The 26483-nt window shown below is 37.3% G+C and overlaps 1 protein-coding gene and 1 long non-coding RNA gene across 7 annotated transcripts in view; one reads left to right on the top strand and one right to left on the bottom strand.

Moving 5' to 3' along the window:
* Positions 1 to 21496, top strand: part of rassf7a (Ras association domain family member 7a) — a 51096-nt gene extending 29600 nt beyond the window's left edge. For 3 of the 6 annotated variants that reach the window (XM_051884410.1, XM_051884412.1, XM_051884411.1), the window contains exons 2-6: positions 13007 to 13165; positions 14108 to 14970; positions 16186 to 16348; positions 18388 to 18474; positions 21206 to 21496. In XM_051884410.1, the coding sequence (XP_051740370.1) occupies positions 13063 to 13165; positions 14108 to 14970; positions 16186 to 16348; positions 18388 to 18474; positions 21206 to 21237 (1248 nt within the window). In that variant the 5' untranslated portion in view covers positions 13007 to 13062 and the 3' untranslated portion in view covers positions 21238 to 21496. Of the gene's footprint in view, positions 1 to 13006; positions 13166 to 14107; positions 14971 to 16185; positions 16349 to 18387 lie in introns of all 6 variants that reach the window. The other 3 variants (XR_007928331.1, XM_051884408.1, XM_051884409.1) reach the window with 3 other exon arrangements.
* A 3249-nt stretch (positions 21497 to 24745) lies between these two features.
* Positions 24746 to 26067, bottom strand: LOC127507159 (uncharacterized). The gene is made up of 2 exons (XR_007928265.1): positions 25844 to 26067; positions 24746 to 25423 (listed from the first exon to the last, which is right to left on the bottom strand). It is a non-coding gene; the product is annotated as an uncharacterized LOC127507159 (long non-coding RNA).
* Positions 26068 to 26483: the final 416 nt, after the last annotated feature.

The raw sequence follows: 26483 nt of genomic DNA, 5'->3' as shown, positions 1-26483 counted from the left end.
GAAAAATCCAAGTGTTGATGCTTTTCATGTCCCAAGGCTGTCTTAGTCATTATTTAGCAAAGCTCACATAATGAGAGAGTGAGTTTGCTATGCTTCGCCGGGATTCACCCATATAAATATCCTCCCTTGGAAACCACAAGCTGCTCGCCACTGTTGCTTAGTGCCGATGCCCCAAAGTTCCCATCTGCGCCACTGCTTAACTGCAGAAGTAACAGGACAAAATGTTGATTGGCAGTTTAATGTGTTACCAACTACGCCACAAGAGCGAATCCAAAAGAGTGCAACAGTGACCATCCACTTTTTTTTAAAGTTCCTGACAACTTCTACACAAGCATGGTAGATCTGTCATTGAAGATGTGATTTGATGGAAGTTTTATACATTATTACTAAAATTCTTCGATGGCAAATATGAATGAGATTTTAATTCCTGGATCCTGACTGTTGTGCTCTTTTGGGTGCGTGTTTTGATGTCACCTCATCCACTCTCTTGGTGGGAGGCATCTCTTTATCATGGATTTTCAGCTTCATTATACTTGGTAGTAGAATATCTGGAATAAAGCAGGCAGGGGGATGTCAAGAATGCACACACTTCGCAATGCTCCCACACCAGGAATGTGTTGTTTTGCAACACATGCATTCCACTAACGGTTTTGTCTGTGAATCAACAGTGAGGTTTCCCGCCACAGGGACTGGATCTGTCACCTGAAATTGCACATTCCAGACCCTTTTGCAAACATTCTCTGAAACTTGAAAAGGCAGAATACAGACCAAAGATGGAATGTAGAAAGGTGATGAATGGTGCTATCTTGGTAGGAGTTGAATTTAAAACGGTTTTTGAACAAACCAATGCTCTACAGAGAAAAGATAACATTGGTCAGCATTCAACTTACCATAATGTTGTTTGCAGTTGTTAAACTAAAATGAATGTTCAAAACCAACTTCTCATTTGGAATTTTACCGTTCTGACGATTACTGTTAGACTGTAAGCAAAGCACAATGATAGTATGCTAGAAACCTCAATCATGTCTCTGAATTTATCCTCTTTAAAGCAGCACATGGTTAGTGAAGATGGTTTGAGGAATTAAAGGTACAGTAGGTGATCTGGGAAATGCTAACATTAGCCTGCTAGCATTGAAAGCATACGATCCTACCCTCACTGCAAATCACCGTTCTCGGCAAAGCATCACAAGAGATGGCGTTAAACTACCTCATGTCTCAAAGCACAACACATTACAATAATAATGAATGTAAACAACTTAGAGAGTTTGATCAACGCTTCAATAACGTGTTGTAAAAATAGACATCTTTGATGCTCTTCATCAAACGCTTACACAGATACACACGGGAGCGTTTGAAAGCAGGTGTCTATCAGCATATCCGTCTGTCAGCATATCTGTCTATCAGCGGATATATTAGGGATTTGCTGATAGATGCCTGCTTTCAAACGTTTCAGTGTATATCTGTGTTTTTGAAGCGTTGATCTTTGTAGCCAATCACAGACATAACTGTTGAGCTTGTGAACACAATGGCCAATCAGAGGTGTTTAAGAATCCGCTCAACATTTCTAAACTTTTATCATTTAAAGATTACAAAGAGAAACTTTTTTTTATTAAGAATAAGATACTTTCTTGAATCATGCACAATGAATCCATGAATGTATATATTACAGTAAAATGGGTCAACTGTGATTTCGTGTTGACTTTAATAAGTAGTTTCGCTTCAGAAGGAATTTGGTGGTGGATGTACAGTTTGTGCACCTGTTTAAAAATGTCTAGATCTTTACTCTCTGACCACAAGGGAGTTTGGTCTTGTTTTAATATAGTAGGTGCACCTGTTCTGTCTTGCATTGAAAATAGGCCAATGCCTCAGGACTTCCTTTGTTGGCGATCTGTCTTTTACACCTCAGGCTTTGATATTCATCATTTTGATAAATCTGGAACAGAAAGCAACATTATATAAAGTGTGGAACACCGTTTTAAATTATTTAGCACAGCAGGCATGTAAAAGAGTATTAAATAACTTATGAACCAGAAGTCTTATGCTGCATGCAAGTAAATTTCAGGAATAGAGATGGTAAAGTGGACACACACTGGCTTAAATTGGTACGGCTGCTCAGTAATGTCAGTAAACAAATACTTCTGATTTCATTTCCTCTGTGGAAAAACACATTTAATTGGTTATGACAAACTGCGAAGCTCCACACAAGAGAACATAATGTTTCAAAGCAGGGCTTGTCATACACGGCTCACACTATTTTCTCTGCAGATTCCCTTATGGTCTGCTTACACCTGGTTAGTTTCTCTCATGAGAAGTGAAAACCACCCACCTGTCTTTAGGACTGGAATTACAACCCATGCATTATGCTAATGTCTAACAGATTCTTTTCTTGTGGTTGCACACAGAATTAATTTGGTGTCAGACACAAGATTGTCATTTATTTGTGATCTTTTTGTGATGTTGATTCAAAAGTCCAAATGCAACTTCCCATTGGCGGTCTGACAAAAATGTGTGCCCACACATTTGCAGTCTCTCTTTTTCTGTGTGTGTGCATCCCACTTGCTGAAGCCAAGATAGGGATTTCTGGGCAGTGAGCAGAGACAGACTCGTTTGTTTTCCCAGGCTGCCTTTGTTTAGGTTAGAGGTGAAGCCTGGTCACTTTTGGTGCCCTCAACATTCCTCTGTCTTAGAGGCAAAGGGTTGCTGCTCCTACCATTCATGTGGTCGGAGACATCTAAAAATCTTTATCCGTAATTTATTTATTTTACTATTTTACTAAATTGCTGACATATTTCCCATTGGAACAGGAAGTCACAGCTATGGACAATGATTAGCTTATTAGCAACTGACTTATTGCTAGTCAGTTACAGATGGTTTGTGGGAAGAACATTGTCATTGTAGAGGGCATTTTATTGGTCAAATAATGGGAGGTGTGTAAGGTGATGTCATCAATATTTTTGGTCTGTTTTAAGAGCAGAAAGACTGTAGATTTTAAATGTGTATTTATGTTAAACGTTTGCATTGTCAACTTTTAGGTATACACTAGCATGTTGAGGACCTATTGTTGCATGTAGCATGTTGATGACATATTATATATACCAAAAAGTACCAACTTCGGTACGCTTTGAGCGCTGTTGAGCAGATTCGTAAACACCTCTGATTGGCTCAACAGATATGTCTGTGATTGGCTACAATAATCAACGCTTCAAAAACCTTGTAAATAGTCATCAATGACGCTCTTCATCGAGTGCATTGTAGCCAATCATATCGCTCATATCTGATGAGCATGTCAACACAGTGGCCAATCAGAGGTGTTTATGAATCCGCTCAACAGCACTCAAAGCGTCACATTTTTAAAATTTCAGTACCGATTGGTACCGAAGTCGGTACTTTTGACAACTCTACTATACAGTATTTCATTCACTTACATTGGAAGTAACTGTAAAGGGTTGCTGCTCCTACCATTCATGTGGTCGGAGACATATAAAAATCTTTATCCGTAATTTATTATACAGTAAAATGCAAATGACTGCAAAAGTCATGGCCTCAGGACAAAGGAGGGACTTGTCAAAAAATTTGAGACTATTCTGCAAATTTGGTAACTAATTTGCTAAAATGAATTGGACTTCCCAACTACATTTCTTGTGAGGGAGAACATTTTGCACATTTTTTTTATAATACTGTGTTATGTACAACTAGGGGTGGGCGATATGGCAAAAAGGAAAATCACAATTTTTTCATGTTGATTTTACTATTTTGCAAGTGACTGAGCAGTATAGCCACACTTATTTCCCTATTTTAAAAATATAGCCTTACAAGATAACAAAATATAAAAGAAAAAAGAGAAACAGACCGTTTAGACCAAAATAGGGGTGGGCGGAGATGAAAACATTCATTATTTTATCTTTGTTATTAAAAATAAGAACAAAGATGCACATTACAAATACCATATAATATACAAATTAATTAAACAGTGGTTTATTTTTTCACAATAGGTGTATTTAACAGTAGTACTCACGTAAGAAATTGAATAAACAAATGTGAAAATAAAACTTTAGACTTCACTGTATATTCAGTGAAGAGCAGTAAGTGATTTTCTCTTTGTCTTTTGTTGTTTGATTAACATTAATGGCACAGACAGTTGCAGGTTTTTTAGGCTGCTGTCACTTTAATACCTCATGCACGGATCTAATATAACGACATATTGGATTGTGTTTATGTAAACCTTGTGTGTATTTGACAGTTTAAGTGCAATAAGACACAAAAGATAACTTAGTTTAGTACTCACACGCTGTTTGACAGGCTTTTAGTGTGGGTGCGCTTTGGGTGTACACGCTCAGAAAAGTGCATGTCAGAACAGCTTGTGAATAAAATGTTTAACAGCCAAGTCTTTAAAACGCATGCAAATAATAAACTTTCGTGATTGTGGATAACTGCAATGTCATATTAGTGTATCCCTACCTATGCATTAACGTGTATGCCAGAAAGTAGCGATTGGGAGGCCGGGAGTGTGTATTAAGTAAATAAAAAAGTTCAGTTTTTACTTCATGTTTACTTGAAACACATCTGTCTGGATCAGGAAATCAGACAAATTGCACAGTTATGGACTACATTCAGTTTCTGATTGTGTTTGTTGCTGGCAACAAGGCCATTATGAAGGAATGTCTGTTCAGGTTATGGATGGAGACACTCAATGCATGCTGATCCGGCTGTAATTCATGTGTGAAAGCAATGACATATTTATAGGTTCATGTTTGTTCAAAGAAGACTAATCAGTTATTCAAAGAGGAAATAAGTACAAAAATGTTAACCACCAACTGACTCGTCTGTAATGTTTGTTGGTGGGGGGCATGTTCAGAACTTGCCTGGAGTTGTTTGATGGTTATTTTGATGCAGAAGTGTGATTGAGCTTTCTTTGAATGGATGGGACAGTATGGTTGATACAGAATTATGCAGCCATCCATGGATTTTTTTTTTGCGCTAATTAGTTTTTCCACAAGCTGGCCGCACTGGGCTTGTTGCAATTTTCCTTCCATTGCTGACATATTTCCCATTGGAACAGGAAGTTTAGGAATATGTTTAGGAATTGACTTATTGCTAGTCAGTTACAGATGGTATTGCGGGAGGAACGTTGTCATTGTAGAGGGCATTTTACTTGTCAAATATTGGGACATGCCTACAAGTGTAAGGTGATGTCATCAATATTTTTGGTCTGTTTCAAGAGTAGATTTTAAATGTGTATTTATGTTAAACGTTTGCATTGTAAACTTTTAGGTGTACACTAGCATGTTGAGGACCTATTGTTGCATGTGGCATGTTGATAATGTATTAATATATACCAAAAAGTACCAACTTCGGTACGCTTTGAGTGCTGTTAAGCAGATTCGTAAACACCTCTGATTGGCTATTGTGTTCATAAGCTCAACAGATATGTCTGTGATTGGCTACAATAATCAACGCTTCAAAAACCTTGTAAATAGTCATCAATGACGCTCTTCATCGAGTGCTTACACAGATACACACGGGAGCATTTGAAAGCAGGCGTCTATCGCGGATCAACGTGCGTTGATCATTGTAGCCAATCATATCGCTGATATCTGATGAGCACGTCAACACAGTGACCAATCAGAGGTGTTTACGAATCCGCTCAACAGCGCTCAAAGCGTCACATTTTTAAAATTTCAGTACAGATTGGTACAGAAGTCGGTACTTTTGACAACTCTACTATACAGTATTTCATGCACTTACATCGGAAGTAACTGTAATTAAATTAGAAAAATTAAGAGTAATCCCTTACTTTTTCAAGGGAAAAGTAATTAAATTACAGTAAATAATTACTTAGTAATGTACAAGAGTGCACAATTTCATACGCAGTGCATAAATCGTCTGTTGTTCTTCTTCTTCTTTTTTTTTTCCTATTGTGGCGGTTAGCAAACAGCGTTGCATTACCGCATGCGCCCCCTTCTGGATTGGAGTGGTAATCACCTGTGACTGACTGTATTCATCGTCTGACTGTGTGCACAGAACCGTGACATCCGTACCATGACGGTTCGGGACGAATATGTACTGTTACGCTGCTAATAAAATATAAAATTACAAAACTGATGAAAAAGTGAACCAATCGTGGTCAGAAACCTCACTGGGTCCTGTCGGACCTGGATCGGCTATCAGGCCTTTAGTGACTATGCTTTGGATGGGTCTGGCCCTTTATTTGTTTTATTTCATATATAAAAGACCATTAGTCAGAGATGTTGCTAATGCCTCACTGCTATGGATTGGAGATGCCATCCTAATAAATCACTGATTGATCCATATTGAGTAGAGACAGTAATAATTCTCCACACACACCCACCAGTCATTCCATGACACAATCCCTCTGCTTTCTCAGCACCACATTCATTCAGTGATCAACTGCTGAGGAAACATTCAATCAAAGCCACACAACAGCTGACAGAGAGAGCCATCCCACCCTGCCGTTGTATTTTACTTTTTTGTTTGTTAAAGCTGCAGAAAAGGGTAAAACGCAGATGTTTTCTCATTCTCACAGGTATTTTGTAAGGAAGAGCAGTTGTTATGCATATGTGGGGGCTGAAGAAGACATGCACCATGGGATATATGCACATCAACAGCTGAAACTTTATTGCAAGTGATATAAATGGCCTTTTGTGTCTGTTCATATTGTATCGATAAAGGTATGAAACTAACACCCACCATGAGCCAAACACCTGTAATTTTGCTCTTCTTCTAGCCATTATGGTAAGTGACCCGTAAAATGTTTCAGCCTGACGTTTGACATGAAGATATTCCATTGCTTAGACACAAAGATGTGTGCTTAAAGAAATGCATTTGATTATATAGAGAAGAACAGACAAAACAAAAGCTGTCAATATCACATCTGAGTGGATGTTTGGTCAGTGGTGCAAGAGCATTTCGAAGAACACGTACATATGAAGAATTTTTTCCACTGTTATGTTTAGACATTATATTGTGGCTAATATTTGGCTGATTTACTAAGGTGTTCTGTATAATTGCTTAGGTTGTTGCTAGGTGGTTGCTAGGATGTTTTGAGTGGTTAAAAAGTTGCTATGTGGATGCTGATATGTTCTGCAAGTTGAAAAGGTGTAGCTTGGTGGTTGCCAGGAAGTTTTTGGGTTTTGTTAACACATTGCTATGTGGTTGATAGGGTGTCCTGGGTCGTTGCTAGGGTGTTTTGGGGTGTTGTTAACATTTTATGCTGTTGATAGGGTGTTCTAGTTGCTAGGTGGTTGGTAGGGTGTTTTGGGTGGTTGATAACATGTTGCTATGCAGTTGATATGGTGTTTTGGGTAGTTGCTAGGGTGCGATGTTAATACGTTGCCATGCGAATGCTAGAGACTTCTGGGTAGTTGCATAGGGTGTTGCTAGCTGGTTGTTAGGGTGAGTTGTTGTTAATATGTTGCTATGCTGATGCTAAAGTGTTCTGGGTAGTTACTTAGGTGGTTGCTAGGGTGTTTTGGGGTGTTGTTAACATGTTATGCAGTTGATATGGTGTTCTAGGTAGTTGCTAGGTGGATGCTAGGGTGTTTTGGGTTGTTGTTAACACGTTCCTTTGCAACTGATAGGGTTTTCTGGGTGGTTGCTAGGGTGTTTTAGGTTAACATGTTGCTATGCGGTTGATAGGGTGTTCTGGGTGGTTGCTAGGGTGTTTTGGGTTGTTGTTAACACGTTGCTTTGCAATTGATAGGGTTTTCTGGGTGGTTGCTAGGGTGTTTTAGGTTAACATGTTGGTATGCGGTTGATATTGTGTTCTGGGTAGTTGCTAGGTGGATGCTAGGGTGTTTTGGGTGGTTGTTAACATGTTATGCGGTTGATAGGGTGTTCTAGGTAATATATTCTGCAAGTTGCTATAGTGTAGCTTGGTAGATACTAGGAAGTTTTGGGGTTTGTTAACACATTGATGTGTGGTTGATATGGTGTTTTGGGTAGTTGCTAGGGTGAGATGTTAATACGTTGCCATGCGAATGCTAGAGAGTTCTGGGTAGTTGCTTAGGGTGTTGCTAGCTGGTTGTTAGGGTGAGTGGTTGTCAATATGTTGCTATGCTGATGCTAAAGTGTTCTGGGTAGTTACTTAGGTGGTTGCTATGGTGTTTTAAGGTGTTATTAACATGTTATGCGGTTGATAAGGTGTTCTGAGTAGTTGCTAGGTGGATGCTTGGGTGTTTTGGGTTGTTGTTAACACGTTGTTATGCAATTGATAGGGTGTTCTGGGTAGTTGCTAGGTGGATGCTAGGGTGTTTTGGGGGGTTGTTAACACGTTGTTATGCAATTGATAGGGTGTTCTGGGTAGTTGCTAGATGGTTGCTAGGGAGTTTTAGGTTAACCTGTTGGTATGCGGTTGATATTGTGTTCTGGGTAGTTGCTAGGTGGATGCTAGGGTGTTTTGGGTGGTTGTTAACATGTTATGCGGTTGATAGGGTGTTCTAGGTAATATATTCTGCAAGTTGCTATGGTGTAGCTTGGTAGATACTAGGAAGTTTTGGGGTTTGTTAACACATTGATGTGTGGTTGATAGGGTGTTTTGGGAAGTTGCTAGGGTGAGATGTTAATACATTGCCATGCGAATGCTAGAGAGTTCTGGGTAGTTGCTTAGGGTGTTGCTAGCTGGTTGTTAGGGTGGGTGGTTGTCAATATGTTGCTATGCTGATGCTAAAGTGTTCTGGGTAGTTACTTAGGTGGTTTCTATGGTGTTTTAAGTTAACATGTTGCTATGTGGTTGATAGGGTGTTCTGGGTAGTTGCTAGATGGTTGCTAGGGAGTTTTAGGTTAACATGTTGGTATGCGGTTGATATTGTGTTCTGGGTAGTTGCTAGGTGGATACTAGGGTGTTTTGGGTGGTTGTTAACATGTTATGCGGTTGATAGGGTGTTCTAGGTAATATATTCTGCAAGTTGCTATAGTGTAGCTTGGTAGATACTAGGAAGTTTTGGGGTTTGTTAACACATTGATGTGTGATTGATAGGGTGTTCTGGGTAGTTGCTAGGTGGTTGCTAGGGTGTTTGGGGTGTTGTTGACATGTTGCTATGTAGTTGATATGGTGTTTTGGGTAGTTGCTAGGGTGAGATGTTAATACGTTGCCATGTGAATGCTAGAGAGTTCTGGGTAGTTGCTTAGGGTGTTGCTAGCTGGTTGTTAGGGTGAGTTGTTATCAATATGTTGCTATGCTGATGCTAAACTGTTCTGGGTAGTTGCTTAGGGTGTTGCTAGGGTGTTTTGGGTGTTGTTGACATGTTGCTATGTGGTTGATATGGTGTTCTGGGTAGATGCTAGAGTGTGGCTTTGGTATTGGTTGTTAATACGTTGCTAGGTTGTTCTGGGTAATTTCCAGGGTGTAGCTATGTGGTTGCTAGTTTGTTCTGGGTAGTTGCCAGGATGTAGCTATGTGATTCTTTCAAGATATGGCTCTGGTTCCTGGTTTTATGTCTTTTTGAGTTTTTCATCTGCCAGGCAGCATAAGTCTGAATGGTTTGGAAAACATCAGCACGTTTGCACTGTTTAAGATATCATTCATGTCTGTAGCACGATAGCTTTAATACTTAAATAGAATAAGCAATAGACATAGTCTTTGTGTGTATTAAACAGCTGAATTGCTAAAAGAAAGCACAGCTCACCTCCCTTGTGGGGCAAGATGATGTTTACGTGCTTCCTTCTGCAGATGTGAGCAGTTGCAGTTGTGTGAGACTTCTCGATCTCCCCCTAGAGCTTCACTCCTCTAACTATCTCATTCAGTTACATTGATTTATTAACGGCAGCTTCGCACAGTAGTTTTTCGATAAGAACAACTGGCTAATAAAATCTGTGTTAAGAGAAAGCACCACGCCTGCACAGTAACAGTGCGCTTGTTCCTCAGGACATATTCCCAACAGCCCACAAAACATAAAGAGGATGATGAGAGAGAGGAATGGGATCGCTCCAGTAATCATAGCTTTTGGAGGACATGCTCAGAAGGGAGGAGACGGGGACGTTTTAGATGTGTCTGGGGTGGGTCTGCATTTCTGAAGCAGTGGGTCTCGACATGTGCGAGTGATTGTATTTTAAGATAGAAGTTGATGATCCACCCAAATCTCAAATGCAAGCCTGCTGTGAGTCAGGTCACCATGCTAAAATATATCTTTTTCTGTTCTAACACGAATCCTGTGAACATAAGTCCAAACTGTCCGACTAGTGCGTCTGGCACCTGTTGATTCTTCTGCGATTCATCTTTCACGTTCCAGTACTTTATTGGCATAGTAACTGCAGCGGGCTGAGTTGAGAGGTGTACCCTGAGGCCAGGGACTTCATTTAGTATGAGCCTGTTAGAGGTACAGGAGACAAAAGAAGATTTGTTTTACTCTCTGCTGCACGTGGGCCAACAGGGTAGCATTCCTCTGCTTCAGCGTGGATGGGAATGGGCTGGAAGAATGCTTCAGTGTTTGCCAGCACCGTTTCAGAATTTTTGAAGAATAGAAATACAATAGATTAAGAGGCTTACAAGAGCAGGTGGAAAGAAAACCGATAGAAGTTTTCAAGTTTAGGTCTTGAGTGAGTTAGGAGTGACTTTTTTTTCCCTTTTTTTTTAAACCTGCTCTGCTAGGTTTTGTAATCTGTGTTGTTGGAAAATTCAGTCATTACAATGTTTGTGGCCTAAATATCAAATGACTCATACAAGTTGGTATGCTCAGGCTGGTTTCTAATTATTTATTTAGATGGCTCAAATGCCAAGTGGCTGCTTCAGAAACACTTTGTCACATGTTATTGTGTTTCTGAATGTTAAAAATAGTTGGGTGAATGTCATTAAAACATGTCCATTTCAGCCCAAAATCAAATTTTAAAAAAATTGGAGAAGTTTTTGGATGAAGAAATTTAAAGGGATAGTTCACCCAAAAATGAAAATTATCCCATAATTTACTCACCCTCAAGCTATTCTAGGTGTATGTGACTTTCTTCTTTCAGTCAAATACAATCGGGGTTATGTTAAAAAATATTCTGGCTCTTCCAAGCTTTATAATGGGGGTGAATAGTAACCAATATTTTGAAGCCCAAAAAAGCACATCCATCCATCATAAAAGTAATCCAGTACGGCTCCAGTGGGTTAATAAAGGCCTTCTGAAGTGAAGCGATGCGTTTTTGTAATAAATTATCCATATTTTTAACTTTATAAACTAGAATCACACCTAGGATGGCTTGAGGGTGAGTAAATTATGGGATAATTTTCATTTTTGGGTGAACTATCCCTTTAAAGGAACATGGGTGCAGCAGGCGCAATGATATTACGCAACGTCTCTCACAAATGTCTCCATGGTTGCAAGGCACGCTCCCTGTGCAAGCAGGGGGTCACAGCCGCTGCATAATATCATTGCCCCTGCTGCACCCATGGTACGGCAGCAAAGTTACTTGATTATTACGCCGGAATGAGAGTATAGCTCCTAGCCATATCGGCCTAGAAAATCGCAACTTTTCATTTTCCGTCGGTCTTAGTACACGACGTAACTACAGAAGAGTCAAGTTTTAAATAGGAAAAATATTGAAACTCTTTGATCATTTTTGAGCAAGATGCTAACGGTCTAATCAGATTCAATGATCTATGCTAAGCTATGCTAAAAGTGGTACCGCCAGACCCGGAGATCGGCTGAATGGATTCGAAAACGGTAAAACTCAACTGTTTAACTCTAGGGGAGTTGGAAAATGTGACTTTTCATTTTTTTCTCAGATTTGCGTGATATAAAGTACAATTGCGAGTTATAAAGTCAGAATTGTGTTTTTGTCTTGCAATTCTGACATTATAACACACAATTGTGAGTTTATATCTCACAATTCTGAGAAAAAAAGTTTTTATTCCGTGGCAGAAACAAGCTTCCACACAATAAACACACATACAATTGGTGCAAATATGACCTAGACATGTTCATGTGAGTTATGAAACAAATCCTTCTCCTCTCACCTTAATTCTCTTCATTCTCTATTGAACTTGACTTTATGGCCTGGACATCTATCATCGAGTACTTAGCAGATGCTAAATGGTCTTCTTTGTATCTTAGCACTGCTATTAAATGTTTTCATAAGTTAATGCGGTAGACTTTACCATAGAATTTCCTCACGAAGGGTGTAATGCATAACAGTCAAAGTGCACAGAGCCAACATTCATTATGTCTTACTCTTATTAAACTCACAAACAGGGATTCATTCAATAACTGCATGGCTGAAAAATTTGGATGCTACACCTTACCTTAGCAGCTCCATCTGTTCCTGCTGTGGGGCTTCAAAGTGGAGGCAGACACACATGCAAGCACATGCAGTCTCTGAACAACTAAGTTCTGCCTGTCTGTTCCCTTAAGCATTCATCTGCCAAAATGCCTTTGAAGAGAGCCAGCAGTGCATTTAATTGGAGCAGAGCTATGAGTCCATCAACCTCCTGCTAATAATAACTCTTGAAATTTGCTTACCCACTGGACCTGATGTTCAGTCATGATTTCAAGTCTCATGGCTGGAAATCCTGCAGAGTTTGAGCAATCAGGTAGAAACAACTAAAGTAGAAAATAGCTTTATTTTTCTTTATAGATGTTTTTTGGGCCTTATTTGACAAGTTTGGCCTAGAGATGGGCACTTTAGTCATTTTGTCTTCTCAAATTCTAAACTCCACAGACAAGGGCGTAGTTTTAGTTGGGGGCGTTGAAGTGTGAACTGTTTTAGCAGGGTCTCAGGGCATGCTCCCTCATGAGATTTTATTTATTTGTTTGTTTATGACTTTAACTAAGGGCTCTAGTTCTTGTGTTTTGTTAATTGTTCTATGCATATGTATGTCACATGGATGTCTTCAGCCATTGTATTGCATCTTGTACCAAAAAAAAAAAACTATCAAGACCTCTGCGTTGAATCAGACCTGCAAGGTATCACCGAATACGATAAAGGATTTTTGAAGTTTGTAATGTAATATTTTTCAGACCATGAAAACATGTTGCAATAACTTGGCACTGGTGCTGTTTTGTCATTTCAGAATCCAGACTTTGTCATGCATTGCTGATGTAAGCTGATCTGTGTTCAGTGTCTCTGATGGAGCTGAAAGTTTGGGTGGATGGAGTTGTACGAGTGGTTTGCGGCTTGTCGGAAGAGACGTCATGCCAGGATGTAGTCATTGCACTTGCTCAAGCCATTGGTAAGTACCTCTGAGAATGTAATTCAGGTGGTGAGGTTAGACATTCAAAGATCTGGGCTGGTAACCAGTAGATTGTAGGTTAGAAGCCAACAAAATGGTGGTCAGTGAGGCCTTGCCACAGTGCCCTTGAGCAAGACACTTAAAGTAACCCTAGGACAGTTCCCCTATGCCCTGTTTACACCTTGTATTAAGATACTTTTTGGTAGTTCGGATCACAAGTAGATGAGGTAGACACATTCCTGTGTACACTGCTGGTCTCTTTTGTCCACTTTCAACCACTTCTGTCCTGATTTCTTCGAGGGGAGGGTCTATGGGTGGGTGAATGTATGGGTTTTTTTCAGATCTTTCAATCTAATGGGCAAAATAAGCTTGCGCAATTTAAATATGAACGTGCCTGGAAACAACGGAAAACATATGGAGAGCATCAGCTTTCGTTTCTGCTCTGACAGCCGCAAGACCAGCTAACCACTGTGAGTGTGTGTTAGAAATCAGGAATGGTGAGAGAACATTGTGCTTGGTACATTTTTTCGTTATTTTTCAAATCAAACTTGGGTCTTCAGCCATCAGTTTAAATCCTGTCTGGCTAGCGCACTTTCCATAATGTTTATTTATAAAGTCATTAGGTGGAGAGTAGGTGGTCTTTTGTGGCTGTTCGAACTCATTCGACTACATGAGTGTCTACACTACGAAAGCAATCCGGTCTAATGCGTTTTTTGACTACCTCTGGAAGTGGTCAAAAGCGGACAAGCTCAAAATGTTTTAGACCCCGTTTACACATGTATTTAGCGTCGTCCACTTGTGATTGAATCGACAAAAACCAATCTTAATACCAGGTGTGAACAGGGCTCTAGATTAAGGGGGATTGTCCACATAATAAGGGTACAGAAAAGTAAGTAAGCATGATGCATTTTTGGATTCTAACTACCCCTGTGCTCTCTACAGGCCAGACGGGGCGATACGTTCTCATTCAGAGATTGAGGGACACCGAGCGCCAACTTCTGGCCAATGAGCGGCCACTGGAGTCCCTGGCCAAACTGGGCCAACATAGCAGTGAGGTGCAGTTCTTCCTGCGGCGGACTGGTCCCAGCAGCAGTGAGGAACAAAGTCTGCACAACCGCACCCTCCCTCACTCCAAGCCTGCCACATCAGAACCCAAACGGGGATTACCGAAGAAATCCTTAACCTTCAACTTGGGCCCTTCCAGTTCTCCTCGTACAAAAACTAAGGACTCTCGTAAAACACCCTCTCCTGAACAGAGGGCATCCCCAGTTCCCCACACGGCATACCTTCCGGGGCCATCTAAAGAGGAGATGTTCCGGCACGTTCTCCAGCAGCAAGAGCAGCTACGTGCCCTCGAGTCCCAGCTGGTGGCTGTGGACAGGGAATGCGAGACTTGGGACCAGCCGTCTACAGAGGAGTCATCCCTGCAGGCAGAGATGGAAGTTTTGGAAAATACCCTGCGGAAGAACCAGCAAGAGTTGGTGGACGAGGAGTTCTGGGAGGAGGAATTAAGGATCGAGACAGAGAGGGAGCGTGCGATGAAGCGGCGGTTAGGAGAGCTGCATGCTAAACTGGATGATTGTGGGCAGAAGTTGCATGAATTCAACACTCGTGCCATGCAGCTTGAAAAAGACATTCAGCGAGAAATGCTACAGGTGGACAACTTGCCCAATCAGTCCGATTCAAAAGACTCTTTGGGGGTAGTCAAGGCAGATCTTCAAAGTCGACAAAAGCAGGGGGAGGAGTTGGAGGCAGAGCTTATAGAGCTTGAGAAGGCTTTGGGGAGGGCGGAGACTCTGCTGAAGGTAAGCAGAGAGGGCGTGGCTCAAGAGAGAGGCTTATAGCTGTTGCCTGCAAAATGCTGGCAGGTATTGCGGTCCCCTCGGCAAGGGCGTACAAGCAATGAACTGAAAATCTGAACAAAGGAACTCACCTTTTGAAATTATTCAGATGTTCACACTCAGAACATATGCATTTAGTCTTTTATCCTACTTTTCTGTGCACAAAAACAAATGTTTTTATTTGGACACGCATACATTTCTTTTATTTCCTGTGTATTTTATGCCTTGAAAGCACAAAATAAAGGTATACACTTATTAAATGAGTTTCCTTTCCTGCTGGGCATGTATGAATTTCACACTGTAGGTAGGTAATTATGCACAAGCCTCAGTTTTATAACAGCATTTCAATATTTCACTATTCCAGTGACTTAAATCAAAGACTTGGAAGTCTGTGAAGATGATCTAAACTACTTCATATCACAAGTGCCATTAAAAAATCTTCCTTCATGTCTTCTTCCAAAAAGCAAGAAAATCAACCGTGACTAACCGGATCTCTTACATAATCAAAATCTATTCCCATTAGATAAGTCTTGCATGTGGAGTACGCTGCTCTTCCTCCATGAGTACGCTGCTCTTCCTCCATGACTACGCAGTGAATTATCATAGTTTTCAAATGGCAACTCGGGTGATTACTTGAGTCGCATACTTTGTGGTTACCTTTGACTTGTCTGTATTTGAATTTGGCTTGTCTTGCTAAACACGTGAAACCTACAGCCGGAAAGGTGTCAAAAGTACCCATAGAGGACAAATCCTGAGATTACTGTAAACAGAGCCGCAGGGCACAAAACTTACTGCTCTGGCTGTTGTTTCTGTTGAAACATGGCACTCCCTTGTGATTGCTGGTGGAATTACAAGAAAGAAGCAAAACAAAAAGAAGCAAAATTGTTGTGTTCAGACAACATTCACAAGAATACAGGGATTGATTAAAGGCACTAATAAAATTATTGATGTTAAAAATGTCAAAACAAAATATTATATTAAAAATATTAAATAATAATTTAATAAATACAAAAAATCTCAAATGTATCTTTATCTGAAGCATCTTAACAACATACTACAGTGCAGCAACTCTAAAAAATGATTGTTTAATAATTCATATTCATAATAATTTAATAATTTAAACTGTATTTTATTTTAGTCAGCAGGCTGTTTGTGATAGTCTGTTCTCTCTGTGTGTAGGCAAAGCAGGAGGAAGTTGAGGAGTTGAATAAGGAGCTCAGACAGTGTAATTTACAACAGTTTATCCAGCAGGCTGGAGCTCTGCCTACCCATACTCAAGCCCGCACAGACCTTAATGAACACCCAAAAGAACTGGACCTGACTCAACAACAGCAGGACAATGGTATGGCCTGCACATACACACACACACTAAATCTACTGCAGGTATACATAAGTAATTCATCAGAGAAAACAAATTAAAGGGATAGTTCACCCAAAAATGAAAATTATCCCATGATTTACTTACCCTCAAGCCATCCTAAGCGTATATGACTATCTTTTTTTCAGAAGAACACAATTGGAGATATATTTAAAAATATCCTTGCTCCTCCAAGCTTAATTCCAGCTAGAAATTGTATTGTTCTAAGAATGTTCTGAGAACATTATGCTATGTTCTGGGAATGTTTTCAGTGGGAAGTTTTATTTTTGTTCCCAGAACATTCTCCTAAAAGGTAGGATAACATTCTCTAAAAACATTCTAAAAATGTTTATTGATAACATTGTTAGAACATTATCCCCTAACATTCTTATAAAGATTTTAGCGGGAAGCTTCCCATTGGGCACTGGATGTGGACTCACACTGCTCAGATGTCAAATTTTGGTTGAAAGTGAAAACCCAACCTTTGTTTGACGTCAAGCTCCAACATCATGAAATCCGAAAACTCCAAAAACAGCATTACCAGCTTCACTTATTATAAACCAGATTTACTTTATTTTTGTAATGCGTGTATAAAAGTTCTTATTGAGATTAACAAAGGTTTAGATGTTGATGGTTTATTAAAAATAATAGTTTGGTTTGATGTCACCATTATGGTGATCAGTTTTTGCTTTAGTTGGGTAGTTTGACTCTTAACTTCTTAATGTTAGTTTTTCTTTAGCTGCTGTAATTGTTTGTTATGGACAGTACAGCATAAGAAAATGTGATTAGATGATGTTAGCAATTTGCTGATGATACCTTTTACGTACGGTCGTCCGCCGGAAGCTAGTTATTTGAATTTATAAAGTTTTAAATGTGGATATTTTTCTTACAAACACACATCGCTTTGCTTCAGAAGGCCTTTATTAACCCTCTGGAGCTGTATGGATTACTTTTATGATGGATTGATGAATTTTCGGGGGGCTTCAAAATCTGTCACCCCCACCCCTTCAGAACCACTTTAAAGCTTGGAGGAGCAAGGATATTTTTAAATATATCTCCGATTGTGTTCGTCTGAAAGAAGAAAGTCATATACACCTAGGATGGTTTGAGGGTGAGTAAATCATGGGATAATTTTTATTTTAGGTTGAACTATCACTTTAACGCTAGCATACTGTTTACTGCATACTACACATACAGCATACTACCAACTAGTTGCATATACGTAGTACTATAGTGTGTATTCACACATAGTATGCACATTTTCTGTATACTTGGAATACCCAAATGATTTACTGATTTATAATGTTCAGTATACAAATTACACAAAGCAGAATACTATATCCTACAATCCTATAGCTAAATTTGGAATAGCATACTACCATACTACTCTTTCTATTTCTAGTAGTGTGCTACAGTATAGCCTGCACATTTTCAGATTTTTAATACAAAAATAAAAATAATAGTTGTTTCCAACATCATAACTGGGTGTTGCTCACTAAATTAAACATGTAACATGATGAGGTAAAGTGACATTGCATGCTACTGTTTTAAATATTTATATATCCTTATATAATGCATACTGTTTCACATGCTATATTTTTTTAAAACAGTAGGCAGTATACAGTACTGCACAGTAGACAAGTATTTCATTCTATACATGTGAATCAGTATGCAGTATATAATGGTAAATTCTCACTTTGTTGTCATATTACCCCATAATGTTTGTTTATGCATATTTAATTAAAAAAATAGCATTCAATCATTTTCTTTGATTTAAATATTTTAATTTTAATGTAACGTGGAACTGTCTGATCAAAAAAATACGTCAAGAAGTCGATTCGAAACATCTCTCATTTGTTACACTGGAAATGGAAAATAAAGTGTGTTGCATTGTGGGATACATCATTTCTTTTAGTGATTTTTGGTTGTACACTGTATATTTTTATTCCATGAATACAGATGTGTGTTTATATGAGCATCTGATATTGCTGTTGTATATTTTACCCCATATTTCTTTCCCACAGATTCACCCCCACGTCCCACTGCTAAGCAGTTCCTTGGTCACCCACGCAACCTGCAGCACCCCCTGGTGTCCAGCTTGAACCCTGAGGGTGTGTATGTGTGACAGCCTGCTGCTGCTTCCCTGCCTGCCCCGCTCCGCAACCCCAGCCTGCCATGCCCAGTGGTGGCAGCCCTTTCTGGGTGAAAGTGCCTGCATGGTGGCCCCCCCTTAACCGCCCTCTTTTGATCAACATGCCTGATTATTGTAGCACTTTAGCTGAAAGGCATTGCGTCAACTAATTTACACAAAATTACCGATATATCTTTAGCCGCTGTATATTAGTACTATTAATATACAGTATATGCTGATTTTGTTTAACTACTTGGGTCTGTAAATATGGATATTACATATTACATCGTCAGTATGTAGTGCCTTTCATAAAGAAGTGTTACTATGACCTGTGTTCTTCAACACTTTAGTTTAAGGGATAGTGGGCTGGTTTCAAATTACATCTTGACAAGCTGGTAAAAACTTTTGTTGAAGTCTATAGATATTTTTGCTTATGAAGATGTAATTTCACTTAAAATTTGCAAACTAAAGTGTTTTTGCAATGTTCCTTTGAGTTCTACACTCCTTTCCTTTTTTATGCTCTTCTGACCCAGTTTGGTGTCCTTACATTGTGTTGTCTTGAGTCCTATCAGCTCTTTCTTTGTGTGTGTGTGTGTGTGTGTGTGTGTGTGTGTGTGTGTGTGTGTTATTAAAGGGATAGTTCACCTAAAATATGAAAATTCAGTTTTCGTTTACTTTACTTGGGGTTCCAAACCTGTATAACTTTCTTCCATGAAACACAAAATAATATATTTTGAAGAATGTTCACACTGCTCTTTTCCAATCAAGAACGTTTTCCCAGACTCTGTGATGAGCTCGACTCAGTATAGCCTTGACGTGTTTGGGGTTCCAATTCAAACCTGGAGCGACGTGTATGTGACATGTTTGAATATAAGGAAGTGCAAATGAGATTTAAAAGCCATGGTGGAGGGAAAGATTATCAGGTAATAACTGATAATTCTTAACCTGATTCTCAAATTAGAAAATAAGAAGAAAATATCAGTTGAGAAGAATTTTATTCTTAAAGGGTTAGTTCACCCAAAAATGAAAATTCTGTCATTAATTACTCCCCCTCATGTTGTTCCAAACCCAGAAGACTTTCATTCATCTTCGGAACACAAATTAAGATATTTTTGATAAAATCCTAGAGATTTCGGTCCCTCCGTTGACAGCTACGCAACTACCACTTTAACTCTTCAAAAAGTTTGTAAAAAGAGATGGTAAAACTAATTCATATGAATTGAGTGGTTTAGTCCAAATATCCTGAAGAGACTCAATCGCTTTATATGATGAACAGATTTAATTTAGGCTTTTACTCATATATAAACATTCATCAATGCGCACATCAGATATGATTAACGGAAGCTCGTGCGAGAACCAATGAGGTTCATTCTTGTGTTACGCAGCACGTTTGAGCTTCCTCAAGAACCAGTGAGGTTCATTCTCTTGTTACGCAAAACATTTGAGCTTCCACAAAAACCAATGAGGTTCGTTCTCATGTTACGAAAAACGTTTGAGCTTCCGCAAGAACCAATGAGGTTCATTCTAAATTCACTCTGTTCGTCATATAAAGCGATCGAGGAATTTGGACTAAACCGTTCAATTCATATTGATTCGTTTTACGATATCTTTATGAACTTTTTGAAGGGTCAAAGTGGTAGTAGCGTGGACTGTCAATGGAGCGATTGAAATCTCTCAGATTTCATCAAAAAGCTCTTCATTTGTGTTCCGAAGTTGAAAGAAGGTCTTACGGGTTTGGAACAACATAAGGGTGAGTAATTGATGACAGAATATTCATTTTTGGGTAAACTAACCTTTTAAGAATGTTTCGTGAATCTTGGTCCTGGTTACTATATGGTTTCGAATGTAAAAGCAGCAGCATGAACATTTAGCTAAATATCTCCTTCTGTGTTCCACGCATGGAATAAAGAAAATCATATATGTTTGGACATCATAAGAATGAGTAAATTTCTCTATCTCTTTAACACATCTAATGATGTGATGGCTTTCATTTGTGACCTGTTAATATCTCTTGTCTCTATAATCAACTATTTGACAAACAACTAAAGATGTGCTGAATGAGCGGACAATGATCCAAGTAGTCATTTTAGTCGTTCTGAATGTTAATACAAAGATTGTGACTACTGTACATAAGAGTAATTTTGAAAGCATCTGATTGTAAACAAATGGCTGCACAAGTGTTCAAAAATATAAACCATTTCCATATTCATATACTTTCAAACAATTACAAAGCTGTGACTTTTCTTAAAAGTGGAATACAACATATAAATGACAAGAACATCATATTTTAGTAGATGTTTTGCCAGTGATCACTTATTTTTCTGGTCTGTATCTGCTACTATCGGGACACTTTCTGGATAAACCTGCAAAGTAAAATTGCTGGAACGTCTCTGTGTGTATTTGCCATTTCCAAAGAACAAATGATGTTGAATTCATCATTCCCACACATTATCAATGCCTTGTGCTATATTACAAATTCATCAATAAGACTGAGGCAGTATGTTGCTGGTTTAGCAACTGCTAAAACTCAGGGTACATACAGAGTGTAACGTTTGGACTTTTCTCTGGGTTTGAAGTTTCCTTCTGTGCTCTCTCGGCTGCTGTGTGCATGGGAATGTGTCTGAAACCCCCGCAGATGAAGTATTTTTGTACCTGTCATGGTTGCTATACCCAACAGCCTCACTCAGTGTACTTTTCTATGTGTCTTGCAGTCCTGACATCCAGGGAATCATCTTGGCAGTAATAAACCTGAAGCACAGGGCTAAGGATTTATAATGACTTTCTGCTTGTATTCAACCCCACTGTCTTAACTGTCATCAGTATAACCGTTTATGTTATATATATCCTGTATATATGAATATATATATATTAATTATATATTTACTACTTTTTGGTACCTTTCAAAACATGTATTTACTGTAAAATATTACCAGATTTTATCTCGAGAACTTTTACTTTTGTCTATGTATTTAAGTATAATAAAAACTGTGCATTGTGTCTTAGATGACTTGCGCTTGATGATTTGTCAGTTCAGCGATTGTACATCTTTTGCCACTTTCCATTACTGATTCACATAAGTTTAGATGTTATAAGTGAAAACAAACACATGGAATGTTTTCAAACACTTAACTATGGGTTAATAATATACGTTATGGCTCAAATGAGTATTCATATCACACACTACCAGGTTACTGTAGTTTACTACAACTAAAACCATAATAAATTGACTTTAACTGAAATAAAATGTAAAAACAGTTACACTTTACAATAAGGTTCCATTTGGTAATATTAGTTAACATGAACTAGCAATGAACAATACTTCTAAAGCATTTATTTGTCTTAGTTAATGTTGATTTCAACATTTACTAATACATTATTAAAATCAAAAGTTGTGTTAATAGTATTTAATGGACCTGAGCTAACATGAACTAACAATGTTGTATTTTTATTATTGTCAAGTGTTACCAAAAAACATTTTATTTCTGCTAATTATTCAACTTTATGTACTAAAATAGCTAAAACTAAAATTGAAAAAGTAATAAAAACTACATAGACACTTTAAATTAAAAAAATTAATACAAATAAAAACTATTATAAAAATATGAATACAAATTATAACAGTATCTCAATTTTTCTAAAAGTACACTGAGAGTATATGTGGGGTCCAAAGGTTTCAGACCACTTATTTTTTTTAATATTACAAATTAAAGATAGTAATTTCAGTAAAACAATTAACATTAATTTTCAGAATTTATTGATATTATTATACTCAAGCTGGCCTGACCTCCACAAATATATATATATAGTTATTTTATTGTTATATTTATGCATTAAATGTATGTTTTACTACAATTCATTTCACATTTAATATACATATTAATATATTATTACATTTTTAAAAAAATTATAAATCAATCTTTTCATTGATGTTGTTTTAAAAATTCTAATAATTATGAATTGTAATATACATTTTATATTATACTTGTAATATACATTTTGTTTTTATTTATTACATTCTTACATTATCACTGATTAATGTTATGTGGTCTAATTTGATCAACACTCAAAAAAAATTGTTGGATTTACTTAAAAAAAGCAGTGTCAAGTGGTTTCACGCAACTATATTGAGTAATTTGTACAAATAATAATTTAGTTGTATGAACAAAAGAAATTCAAGTAAAGCTGACAAAAAAATTTTATTTGAGTACATACAAATCATTTGAATTTGTCACTGCTACATCATATTTATATGTGCAGTTTAATTAGTAATGTTTATTGCATAAGGTGAACAAATTTATTGACTTAGTTAATTTAACAAGGTAAATTATTTGCTCTCTGCAAAGTGGTAAACACAAAATTCAAAAACATTACAGAAACTTACATGTCCAACATAACTGAACATTAAACACTAACATAAAACAACATCTTTCCCTTTACTGAAAAACACATAAAATAACACTTTAATCTGTAAATTCACTCTCATAATGCAGTCTCTTGCAAAGCATGCTGGGAACTACATATCCACTGCCCAGTTAGTTGTCAACATTAATTTGTGCGTTTCACTCAACAATGTTAGGTTGACTGAACAAACACTTATTAAGTAAAGCTGACAATACTCATTTTTAGTAGAAACAACTCAGTTAAATTAAGTTCATGTAGTTACATGAGATTTTTAATTAAGGATGTTTGAGGGAAACTAACAACAGTGAAAGGAATTAAGTTTAGGAGACACTAAACTAAACTCAGAACTGTCAAATTGTGTATAAAATCCATAAAGACATGTTTATATATATATATATATATATATATATATAAAGGAAGTCAGAGTTTCCAATCATTACAGAAAAAAAAAATCTCTGCACATCTTACCTTACAACATCACAGATCTTCCACTTCCACAAAGACGTCCAAATAATTGCTGCAATATTTTACTAAAAATGTCCTGTAAGCATCACTAAGCACTATGATTCAGTTAAAAACAAAACAAAATGATGAATTAGACAGAATGTGTTTGTCTGAGTTGTTCTCTATTAGTTGGGTGCTTTGATATAATGAATAACTATATGAAAGTGGGTTATATGGATGAGATCAAGGAACCGTCTGCCATGGCTGTCAACATACACTGTACAGCTGAACTATAGATACAGATAAACACAAGCAAAGGTGTGGCGATGGATGGTCATGAATTTCCATTAATGAGAATTACATTTTTAAATTCATTCCACCTAGGGGGTTTAATCACAACAAAAGGGGCAGGTTCAAAAGTGATTCAATCAAATCAAATCTCTAATCTGTGATGAATTCCCTTAAGTGGGCCAGAGCCGTTAACAGCACTATATAGCGCGGCCCATACAGTAATGATTTTTCAGTTACTACATTGAATATTTCCCAATTACGGCTATACATTATAAATGGCCATTGAGAATTGATTAGAAATTTGATGTAATGTTAGGAGGCGAGATTTACATTTTATGGAACTCAAACTCCAAAATGTAACTATAAATCATGATATATATATATATGTGTGTGTGTGTGTGTGTGTGTGTGTGTGTGTATATATTATTTATTATAATATACATATTTTATATATAGTTAATATCTAAAATATAAACCCACACACACACACACACATATATATATATATATATATATATATATTTGTTTATATTTTATATATAATATATACATATATAGAATATATTCATAATATTCATGATATACATTTTTTATTTTAAACTAATAAATTTATTTATATATATATATATAATTTTTACAAATGTAACTTTTAAACTGTTAACTTAGCATTGGACCATGTTAACCATTTCTTTAGGAAAATCTTACAACAATCCTAAAAGCATGTTTGTATACTCAACATTAGAAGTTATTTTATATATATATTTTTATACATAATAAAAGATAATATAATAATGAAAGCAATAAAAATTAACAATACATTTTTTATTTGTAATTTTTTATTAATTGTAAACAACTTGCTTGGTGTCGCACTGCATTACCCATTTCTTTAGCAAAATCTTACTACAAAATTTTTTTTTGCTAACATATACTCTAAAAAATTCATTTATTTGATATATATTTAAATATATTTTAATATAATATAATATATACAAAAACATTAAGATTTACTTTAGATTTTCTATATTTTATTTGATATATTTTCATATCATGAAAACACCAACATATTGAAAAGGGAAAGCATCTACTAAACCACATTTACTGTACGCAACCAAAACTGAAAATGATGAACAAAATGAAACTTTAATGATAAATTAATAGAAAATAACATTGATTGTCACACTGAAGTAACATGTAAAATACGATTCAAAGTTATTTAAATTGACATAATGACACTCCCACAGCTAACTGAACAAGTTCAAAAGTTCAGAGCTGCTGGATACATGCAAAATATATTGATAAAATTATTATTGCATACTAAACTTAATCTAGAGATACAAGTTTAATCGGTAATGTACAAGACTGTACAGGAGCACATGTATATCCAGCACTGGCGGTGACACACTGCACGTAGGCTGATGTCATACAAAAATTACATTTACTGTACATTAATCCCAGCGCATTTATTCAGGACATGTGGGAATCGAACACACAACCTTCGTGTTTCAAGTATTACCAGCTGAGCTACAGCAACAAAGACTTGTAGAGGGACCGTGGACCCAAAAGTGTCCCTCCGGTGACTGTATCCGCCTGGATCCGTTAAGTAGTCTCCAGTGGGACATTCCCACGGCTGCTGAAGTCAGGCACACATCCAAAAGCTGGTTAGCCGCTGTCACACGCACAGTGGAGTAGAGAATAGGCGCAATGTGCGTTAGTCAGTGGCTTACCTGCTTTCAGAAATCACAAGTTCTGATGCCACAGGAGACCATGGAAATCCGGAGAATCACTGTAAATATCTGAATACATATAGTACATGTTACAGGCTATAGCTAAACAGTCATACATGATGATGTACATATATAAATTCATTTCTTATAATTATATTAATTAATATATGATAATTATATGAGTTATAAATTAATATAATATATTCTTCGACCATGTGGCCTATGGATGAAACGCCTGAATATGTTTGTAAATATAAATAAAGCATTTTTCAATCATTTTTTGTGAATATAGTTCTCAATTTTTAATTAACCACTGATGGTAAAATATTAATGATAACATAATGTGTCAATGTATCGCTATATATGTCTCGTTACAACAACAATAAAGCAGAAATATTAAAGGATAAAATTACGCAAGGTTATCTGTTCAAATAAACAGATAAATATTATTTTGACAGACAATTAGAGGTAAAAGCCACACTTACTCACCTCAACTTCCCAATAAACCCATTAATTACACGAAGAAGAGCAAATCCAACATTCCTCAGTGGTGTCCTATCAGAACACACGCAGCAAGAGCTATTTTCATCAAAGAAAATAATTTCTCAAATAAAGTATTAAATTGAGGATAGTACACTACACCAGCGCAGAAGTTCAGCTCACTTGCGCTATCCCAACCCTGCCCACTCCCCTGCAACTGCAACCTGACCTGCTTATGCAAATCAGCGTTTGATTGATGTGACAGTCAGCCAATAGTCGGCCGATCCCTCTATTGAAAGCCCGCCTATTAAATGGAACTATCGAATTACAGCGTCAAAGGGGCTTGTCTATGACCATCAACTTGTTTGGTGGATTTTCTGAGAGTTATAGCGGGGTGCGGCGCGTTCGGTTTTGCACGTCGTACTTTAGGAATGAACCATTTTCGGCGCACTAACTTTCCTCTTTTCTGGTATACTTATAGTAATTTACGCATCACACTCTGCATTTTGATTTTTGCAAGTGGACACTGATGTCAAATAGCTCAGCTGATACAATTATATATTACTTTTACGTGTTTTCGAAAAAAAGAGCTCCACCCGCGTCTTGAAAGTGGTTGAACTCTGTTCGCCTGTGTATAGTAAAGCCATGA

This window comes from Ctenopharyngodon idella, chromosome 24 (genome assembly GCF_019924925.1).
Source record: "Ctenopharyngodon idella isolate HZGC_01 chromosome 24, HZGC01, whole genome shotgun sequence".
Lineage (NCBI taxonomy): Eukaryota > Metazoa > Chordata > Actinopteri > Cypriniformes > Xenocyprididae > Ctenopharyngodon > Ctenopharyngodon idella.
The sequence above is the reverse complement of the archived record's forward strand: the minus strand, read 5'-3'. Positions and strand labels throughout refer to the sequence as shown.